The sequence below is a fragment of the Vombatus ursinus genome, unplaced genomic scaffold (genome assembly GCF_900497805.2).
Source record: "Vombatus ursinus unplaced genomic scaffold, bare-nosed wombat genome assembly UNPS02014973.1, whole genome shotgun sequence".
Taxonomy (NCBI): domain Eukaryota; kingdom Metazoa; phylum Chordata; class Mammalia; order Diprotodontia; family Vombatidae; genus Vombatus; species Vombatus ursinus.
This window is the reverse complement of record NW_020954751.1, coordinates 1,470,056-1,480,188: the sequence shown is the minus strand read 5'-3', so window position 1 is coordinate 1,480,188 and position 10,133 is coordinate 1,470,056. Positions and strand designations below refer to the sequence as shown.

The 10,133-nt window shown below is 36.8% G+C and overlaps 1 protein-coding gene across 1 annotated transcript in view; it reads right to left on the bottom strand.

The window, feature by feature from the left end:
- LOC114030636 (E3 SUMO-protein ligase NSE2-like) overlaps positions 1 to 10,133 on the bottom strand; it is a 259,588-nt gene that overhangs the window by 193,968 nt on the left and 55,487 nt on the right. Inside the window, exon 3 of the mRNA XM_027845487.1 lies at positions 2,255 to 2,361. Coding sequence (XP_027701288.1) covers positions 2,255 to 2,361 — 107 coding nt within the window. The remainder of the gene's footprint in view (positions 1 to 2,254; positions 2,362 to 10,133) is intronic.

Sequence of the window (10,133 nt, the reverse complement as noted above, 5' to 3'; positions counted from 1 at the left end):
TCTCTCTCTCTCTCTCTCTCTCTCTCTCTCTCTCTCTCTCTCCTCTCTTCCTCCTTTCCCTTTTCCTCCCTCTCTTACCTTTCTCTCTCAATCTCTTCTCCTCCCTTTTCTCCCTCCATTTCTCTCCCCTCCTCTCATTTACCTCATTATGTGATAGAGGGAACCTAGTCATGTATCAAATAAATTAAATGCCCCTAACAGTCCCTTTAACTTCCCTCAAACTCCTAACTCCTGACTCTTCCCAAAGCATCCATATAAAAAGGGCTAAGAAACCCAGTGAACTCTTCATTTCTCATTAGCTACACTCTTTGGATTCTACTCCACCATCATTATGCTCCACCCCGCCCCCACTCCCAAAACAGGCAATCCCCTGCAGAAATTCATCATCACAGAGATTGCCTCAGCTTTGGTATTCATGTATCATCAGAACCCTCAGTTGCCTCTGCCACTCTGACTGGAGAGCAGAGCAAAAACTCCCTCCCAAAGGCTCCATAGAGAGGGCTCAAAAACCCAATAAGCTCATCATTTCTCATTAGCTGCACTTTTTGGATTCAATTTCACTGCTTTTATGTTCCCACACCAAGTACCTTCTCCCCCCAGGCTCCTTCAAGCTTCCTTTTATGTATTGTTTCTCCCATTAGATTGTAAGCTACTTGAGGACTGCCTCTTTTCCTTTTCTTATTTGTATCCCCACCACTTAGCAAAGTGCCTGGTACACAGTAGGTGATTAAAAAATATTTATTGTATTATTCTATTGTGATTAAGATTCTATGATTCTATAAACTGGAACTAAAATCATAAAGTATTGATCTATGTGGAATTCCTCGTTTCTTACTGTGAAGGTTACAAGACTTATTAAGCCAGTTTTTATTTCTAATGCTTTGTTCCTAATACTTATGAAACTAAAAATATGTAGTCACTTCATGGGACTTTTTAATGGGATTTTAACGTTTCCATAAGATCAGCATTATAAATAAAAATTGAACTGAATGATAGAAGCTTAAATACTTAAAATATTTATAGTTTCTTTATACAAAGATAACAAAAATGGTTACTAATAATATATTACAAAAGTAAAAGTCAACACTAAATTCTGATGCCAAGACCTCGTTTCCTTAGCTACAATTCAGAGTCACATTTCTACAATCACAAAAGTTAAAGAGAGCCTATCAGATGACTGACAAGGGGTTGAAGCACTAAAGCATAAAATGGACTCAATTCACTGCTTGGGAAATTAAGAAACTGCTTTGGAAAGGAATGGTTCGTTTTACACAATTTCCTACAATGTTTTGTTAGCAATGTTTATATGTCACATACAATGACAATTTCACCATTTTCTTTAAAAAAAAAATCAACGTTCTGATGACTAAAAATTATAAGAAGCATTAGTGAAGTATTTGGAAAAAAAGTCACTGAAGACTACCTTGAAAAGAAAAAAGTTTCAATGAACTATGACAAAATCTAAACATTTTTACATGTTTATGGAATAAATATTTTTATTAACTTGCATTGTAAAGATATAGCTTACATTACTTCAGCTACCAGAAAAACTTCTGTGAGGCTTAATTTATGGAGTATTTCAGGTGCCCGCTCATTAAAAAAAAAAAAGAAAACCAAAAGCACAGGTTACCCTTTTATGCAAGTAAGATGAAATCAATTTAATAAGGAGTTTATACTGCTCAGAGGACAAGGAATTTCTGAGAAATATTACTGCAATCTGATTGTTCATTTCTTACTCAACATGGTACTGAATAGGACCTTGCTATGTTCCCACTCCAACTGCCATATATGTTGTTCCTATGACAGCTGGGAGTCAACAAAATTAACTCTGGCTTCTAGAAAAATCAAAAGGTCAGTCTTTTGCATTTTTCAACTCATCCATGAATTCTTCACATTTTACCTCAGTTTATAGTAAATAGAAGTTAAAAATGAAGAATAAGTAACCAAGTTGATTCTAAGTAGTATATTTAAGAAGAGCTAACAAAGAATAATTATGTCAAACTTGGGGTTTGGAGGAAGGCTGTTTCTTTGCTTATATTTTGAAATTTTGGAGGAATCTATTAGAAGGAATTACAGTTTGAACAAGTTTAAACAAAATAATCTGGAACAGAAGATCAAACAGAATCAAACACAAATTTACCACCTCCGTTAACTTGGGCTTGCCTAATTCAGAAATATTTTCAAATTTCTGTCACTTGAGATTTTCTAAACAAGAGAAAAATATAAAGTAGACTAATGCAAATATTAAACATACCTGATTTAGGGTAGTTTCAACTGCCGTTATATATTGGTTCAGATATCGATCCATTTCAACATATTCAGACATCAAATTTTCCATATTGTAATCATCACCTGTATCAGCTGCAAAATAAAATAAGAGTAATTTTTTCTTCTCTCCAAAAATGTACAACCATAAGTATACCAATATATTCTATGATTTTTTATATTTAGTTATCAAAATATTTTTAATCTTTTATTTTTTCCAATTATATGTAAAACAATTTTTAACATTGATTTTTTTTTTAATTTTTGAGTTCCAAAATCTCTCCCACCCTCCCTGCTTCTCTCCTCATTCAGAAGGCAAGTAATTTGATGTAGGTTATACATATGCAGTCATGCAAAACATATTTCCATATTAGTCATGTTGTGAAAGAAAACACATCACCCTCCCCCCCAATACACCAAGAAAAATAAAGTATGCTTCAACCTGCACTCAGACTCCATTAGTTCTTTGTCTGGAGACGAATAGCATTTTCCATCATGAGTTGTTCAGAATTGTCTTGGATTATTGCATTGCTGAGACTAGCTAAGTCATTCACAGCTGATCTTCATACAATATTGTTGTTACTGTGTACAACGTTTCCCTGGCTCTGCTCATTTCATTTTGCATTAGTTCATGTAAGTCTTTCCAAGTTTTTCTGAAAGCATCCTACTAGTCACTTCTTATAGAATAGTATTTTATCACAACCATATATAACACAACTTGTTTAGCCATTCCCCAATTGATGGGCATCCCCTCAATTTCCAATGCTTTGCCACCACAAAATGAGATGCTTTAAATATTTTTGTACATAGAGGTTCTTTTCCTTCTTTAAAAATCTCTTTGGAATATAGACCTAGTAGTGATATTACTGAGTCAAAGGGTATGCATAGTTTTATAAGCATAGTTCCAAATTGCTCTCTAGAATAGTTGTCATTTTTGTCATTTTCCTTTTCTATCATTCAGCTAATTTAATAGGTGTGAAGTGGTACCTCAGAGCTGTTTTAATTTGCATTTCTCTAATCAAGAGCGATTTGGAGCATTTTTTCATTGACTATAGATAGCTTTGCTTTCTTCATCTGAAAACTGTCTTTTCATATCCTTTGACCAGTGAGGAATGATGAAGATAGCCCAGGACCCTGAAAGCAAGAGTATTGAGAATAAGCAGTATCAATCATGCAAAATCAAGAAAAAAATAAAGTGAAAAACAGTTATGCTTTGATCTGCATTCAGACTCCATTAGTTCTTTCTCTGAACGTGGTTAGCATTTTTCATCACGAGTCTTTTTGGAAATGTCTTGGATCACTGTATTGCTGAGAATATCTAAGTCATTCACAGTTGATCATTGTTAAAATATTGCTGTTACTCTGTACAATGTTCCCCTGGTTCTACTCACTTCACTTTGCATCAGTTCATGTAAGTATTTCCAGGTTTTTCTGAAATCATCCCACTCATCACTTCCTATAGCACAACAGTATTCCATTATAATTATATACCACTTCTTCAGCCATTCCCCAATTCATTGACATTCCCTCAATTTCCAATTCCTTGCCACCACAAAAAAGTTGCTATATTTTTGTACAAATCAGTCCTTCACCCTTTTCTTTGAGATACAGACCTACTAGTGGTATTGCTGAGTCAAAGGGTTTTATAGTTTTATAGCCCTTTGAGCATAGTTTCAAATTGCTCTCCAGAATGGTCGGATCAGTTCATAACTCCACAAAGGGTGCATTAGTGTCCCAATTTTCCTTAAGATAGATTTCTATATCCAACTGAGTATATATGTTATTTCCTCTTTGAGCCAATTCCAATGAGTATTCACCTCCACATTTTCACCTCCAAATATATACTATGATAAATGATAATGATATAGTGAACTTTTTTTTATTACATGCACTCACACATCTCCATTACATTACTCATATTGTTCCCAATGCCTGGAATGACCTTGTTTTCCCCCTCTTTACCTGTTGAATTCAAACCTAATTCAAATAGCAGCTCCTAAGGCAGAAACAGGAGGCAGCATGTGTCAGGTCCTGATGGAGATAGGACCCTGAAAGCAAGAGCATTGAGAATAAGCAGTATCCCCTCAAAACACTAGATTGCCTCCAGCTCAAGCCCTACAACCATCATTGAGGACAGCAATCATTGTGAAGGGTCCATCTTTATTATCATCACCAGCAACAACTGCTTAACAACTGCCACCAACTGGTAGACGAGTATAAGAACACTGGGAGCAACAGCACACCCCCAACACCTGTCCTGCTTCCAGTCCAGCACCCACACCCATCAGCTGGGGCAAATCCTTTGGAGAAGGTGGCAGCTATCCCCACCAACTGCCAATAAATTGCTATTCATAGGAGAGGTGGGCCAGCCTGGCTCCACAGAAGGCAGCATGGGCCAGGCAAGAATAACCGTTATAACCACCATCTCCTCTTTGACTTTGATGCAGACAGCCTAGGACCCTGATCCCAAGGGCCCTGGGAACAGCAATGTTCCAGCTCAGTGCCCCCAGTCATAATCTGGGAAGCAACTTTTGTTGAGACAAAGCCTGGCAAATGCTCCTAAAAGTGCCACAGTCACATCTACTAAAGACCCAGAAAAGAAAATTTTTGTCACCAAAATCACCTTGTCAAATGGTTCATATAAGAAAATGATATGATTTTATCAGTGGAAATCACCATAAAGACAAGGTATAACTATTTGCTTTGCTGCTGCACCCTAAGGACAATGAGACTTTTCCATCTGACTTGCAGCTGAAACCTTCCATCTGTGTTATCTTCCCCATTAGAATGTGAGCTCCCTGAGAGACTGACTTTTCTATTCATATTCCAGCTCTTAGCACAGTGCTTTGCATATAGGAAATGCTTAATAAATTTTTCATTCATTCTTGTAGGAAACTAAAGTAAAGCAGTGGAAGTAGCTCTGAATTTGAATTCAGAAAAGTGAGATTCAGATCTTGCCTGTGTTACTTATTACCAGTGTGACCTTGAAAAAAATCATGTAGCTTCAGGCTCTCAGTTTTCTCATCTGTAAAATGAGAGGACTGGACTAGATCATCTTTAAGGCCCCATTCCATTCTAACTCTATGATTCTTCCCTTATATGTTTGGTTGGTAACACTCCCTCAGATCATATAAGTACTTTGTTTTTAGTTCTCTAAAACACTACTCATGCAATATTGTGAAATGTAACTAGCTATCAGTGCTAGTTCGTAGATCTTACCTTGCTACTGATTATAAACTCCTTTCAGTTAAAGACTGACTCTATTTCCAACTTTGAATCTCCTACAATTCCTAGCACAGTGTGCTACACATAATAAGTGTTTGTTGGACTTGTTCTTCTATTGTTATATTAAAAGATTCAGATGCTTTAAAATCTAAATTATTTTAAGGCAAATACCAGCCTCTGTCCAACATAAAGGAAAAAATAAATTAAAATGGCAGAAAAATAATAGCAAAAAGAAGCTCATAATGATGTTTTAAAAATTTGCAGGTGGAAATTATATGAAAAGGAAGTATCACTGACTTGTTTAAACTTACATTCATACATGTGCACACTTAGATGTTATCTTTTCACAGGTTCTAAGGAAGTGATCCTAGAGGGATAATCCAAAAGTCATCTGTAGTTAATTTTTAAGCATTTTATCCCCAGTATATTTAGAATCCTGATTTTTTTTTTTTTTGCTTCCGATATTCTTTGATTTTCATTTCCTGAACACATAACAACCTACAGCACAGCATAAGAGCCTGGAACTATAAATAACAGGAAACAGCTAGACCAAGATTCCCATTTATCATAGGGAATTTAAACATTGATAAGATAAGAATCTGCGATGTGGATATAAAGTTTATGAATAATTGATAATACAAAATAAAATATAAGCGATGCCTTTCAGAGAATCTCAAAATTTGAAAATTTAAAGGGAACTCAGTGGTCATCTAGTCCAACCCATACACCAAAGGCATCTTCACCAAAATACACCTGGTAGCAAGTGACGGTCCTATGTTTGCTTGAAGATCTCTAAGGAGAGGAAACCAACAACCTCACCAGGCAGTCCATTTCACTTTTGTGCAACTTGAGTTGTTACAAGTTTTCCTTGACAGTGAGCCTAAATCTGCCTCTGCAACTTGCACCCACTTCTACTTTTGCTTTCCTTGGTAGTCCTTTTTCCATGTGATAGCTCTTCAAATGCATCAAGAGAGTGATCATGCTCTCCCCACCTTCCCCCACCCCCAACTCCCCGGTCTTCTCTTTTCTAGGTTGTACATAGCCAGTTCCTTCAATCAATCTTCATATGACATTAACCCAAGGCCCTTCTTCACCATCCTGCTTGCCCTCCTCGGGATACTCCCTAGCTCATCAATTTCCTTCTCATCCCATGGTGACCCGAATTGAGCACAATACTACTCCCTGAAAAAGGCAGAAATGACGTCTGAAAAAGGCAGAAAATGGCGGGACTATCACTTCTCCTTTCCTGGGAGCTATGCCTCTCTTAATACAGCACAAAATCACATTCACTTTTTTGGCTGCCACATCACAATGGCTGATTTGTACTGAACTTGTAGGCCATTAAAATCCCCAGATCTTTTTCAGAACTTCTGCCTCCTCTACCTTATACTTGTAAAGTTGTTGTTTTTTCTTTTTTGTTTGTTTTTTGTTTTTACCCAAGACATGACCCTACATTTATCCCTACTGAATTTCACTTTTAGATTCAACCCAATGCTCTAACTTGTCAAGATCCTTTTGAATCCTGATTGTCATCTATGGTGTTAGCTCTCCCTCTCAGGTTTGTGTCATCTGCCAATTTGATGAGCATATCATATATACCTTTATCCAAGTCACTGGTAAAAATGTTAAGTAGAAAGCCAAGCACAGATCCCTAGAGTACTCCATTAGAGACCTCCAATCACAAATGACATTGAACCACTAACAACTACTTTTTGCATCCAGCAATCAAACCAGTTCCAAATCCATCTTAATATTCCATATCCAACCAATACTGAGGGATAATATTCCATAGCCCTCAGTATTATTATCTATTCTATAACTCTCCATCTTCCCTAAAAGAATAATATACCAAAAGCTCTGCTAAAAATCTAGGCAAACTATATCCAAAGCATCCCTTTAGTCTACTAGATTAGTAATTCTGTCAGAAAAAAGAAAAAGAAATCAGTCTGGCATGACCTATTCTTGATGAAGCCTTAATAGTTCTTTGTAATCACTGCTTCCCTTTCTAGATGTTTCTCAACCCTCTCTTTAATCATTCATTCTAGAATTTCCTAGGAAACTAAGTCAAGTTCACTGACATACAGTTTTCACTTTCTCTTTCTTTGTTTGAAAACTGGGATAAGCTGCCCTTTTCTATCCAATCTTGGGTGCCTCTCCCATTTTCCAGGCTCTCTCAGATAACACTGGCAATGGCCCAACAATCCTATCTGCCAATTCTCTCAGGACCCAAGGATATAATTCACCTGGACCGAACAGCTTGATTTCATCAAGAACAGTCAGGTGTTCTCTTATTATGTCGTCTTATCTTGGCTATCAACTCCTGTTAGTCATTTCTGCTTTTTCATTTCCAGAGTAAAGTTGACTCTCCTTTTCAGAGAAAACAGAAACAAAGTAAGAATGGAGCAGCTCTGCCCTTTCTCTTGCTGGTCCCCCTTGTCCAATCCACACCAACAAAGGCCCTATTCCTTCTCTGATCCTCCGTTTTCTCCCAATATTCCTTAAAACACACACAATTTTTTATCCACTCTAGCTTTCCTTACCAGATGCAGCTCTTTCTGAGCTTTAGTATCCTTCACAGACTTTTCATAGTTTTGCCAATGCCAGTGAACTCCCTCTGAAATTACTGTTTGCATGTTGTCTTTTACCGTAAAAATGTGAGCTGCTCCAGGGTAGAAACCATGTTTTGGCCTTTCTTTTTATCTCCAACATTTAATACACTGCCTGGCACATGCTAAACATTTCATAAATGCTTGTTAACACTGATGAGTAATAAGCATCTTCTGCTAACTGGGTTTGCTTCTGTCTTCTGCACATTTCTTTTTTTAAAGCTAATCTTTCTTTTCTAAAATCCTAGAATGACTGCTGCCAACAGGAATGCTAAAATATAAAAATGTCTGGAAGGCCTAGGGTTTAGGGTTCTTTTTAACTGCTATAGGCATCATCTCAGAAATGACAGGAATTACACAACTCTTAGGACATCTGTAGTAGTTTATACCTGTGAAGAGATTAAATTCTATTTAGGTAAAAGATAGACCTACACAGGCAAACCAAAGAACAACAGAGTGATTCCAGAGGCAAACCCAAAAGAACCATATAAACTAGAGAAAAGTTATTCTTATTCATGAAAATGGTAGCACAATTTAGACAAGTTCCTGCCAAGACCATTAGACAAAGAATTTGCATCATAACATCCCTTTCAAGGGCTAAAGCCTAAAGCTTAAATTTGGTATCTCCTCTTCCTCTCCCTGGCCATGTAAAATTAAAGGTATGGCTTACCTAGAAATTTTAAAAATAAAATAAGAACTTCAGAAGAGGGTAGGCTCATTTTCCGAAAGGATTTATATTTTTGATAACCTGGTATAAAACATGACCTGTATTTTAAGAATTTCAAAGGCATCTTATTAACTTACAAAACGGCTACATCATATTTATATACTTTAGGCAAGCTTTCAGTACCTTCCACATGCTGATCCCAACCTGCTTTCCAACTTGATCTACAATACCCTACTACACTAAATTTCTTATCACTTATATCAAAACACCAACTGATTCCACATTCCTAACTCCACACTTATCCAAATCTTTCATTCCTCCACCTATACTTCATCTCTGAAAGCCTTCTCCACCTATCCAAAGCCTATCCCATGAGTCAAAGTCAAGTTAATCTTGAAGTCTAACTTCTATGATTTTAAATCACATTCTATGGAACCTTAATACAGTGGTGATTCCGAGGAGTACCTGAGACCTTTTTAGGAGGTTTTCCTAATTCCAAGGCCAAAATTATTTTGATAAATCATAAAAAGAACTTCGTTCTCGAAGAAGTGTATTACAAGAGAAACGAACATGCATGTGGAACCCAAAGAATTCACAATTCATACAGAAGTTTGCATTTTTGTAACAGCAGAACAAAGGAGTAAGGAGATACCAGGAATGGCATGGGGGGGGAGAGGGGAAGGTGCAGTAAAGGTGTGAAAAGGACAAAATCCCTCCCAAAGGAGAGGAGCAAAGTGATGGCAAAAGCAGAATTCTTTTTCCTTGGCAACTGCTACCATTAAGTTCATCTGCTTATCTACATTGGGTGCCAGATGCACAAGGCCAGTGCAGACTTGGTGCCTGTCTTTACTCTCAAAGACACATAGACTTGCCAGTCACACAGCTAGCAAATGTCTGAGGCTAGATTTGAACTCAGGTCTTCTAGACTCCAAGCCCAGTGCTCTAATCTGCTGCACTACTAACAGTTACATGTCAAGAAAATTTTTAGCATTCATTTTTATAAGATTTTGAGTTCCAGATTTTCTCTCTCCCTCCCCTCCCCTCTTCTGAAAATGGTAGGCAGTTTGATATAGCTTGTGCTATCATGTAAAAAAAAAAAATTCCATATTAGTCACGGTTGTGAAAGAAGAAATAGATTTTTTTTAAATCACAAGAAAGAATAAAGTAAGTGAAAAAAAAAACCACTTTGATCTGCATTCAGAGACTATCAGTTCTTTATCTGGATATGGATAGTGTTTTCCTTCGTGAGTCCTTTGTACTTGTCTTGGATCATTGTGTTGCTGAGAAGAGCTGAGTCATTCTAAAACAAATATTTCTCAGTTCAATTATTTATCCACTGATTTGCATTATTAATTTAGACTTATTTTCAA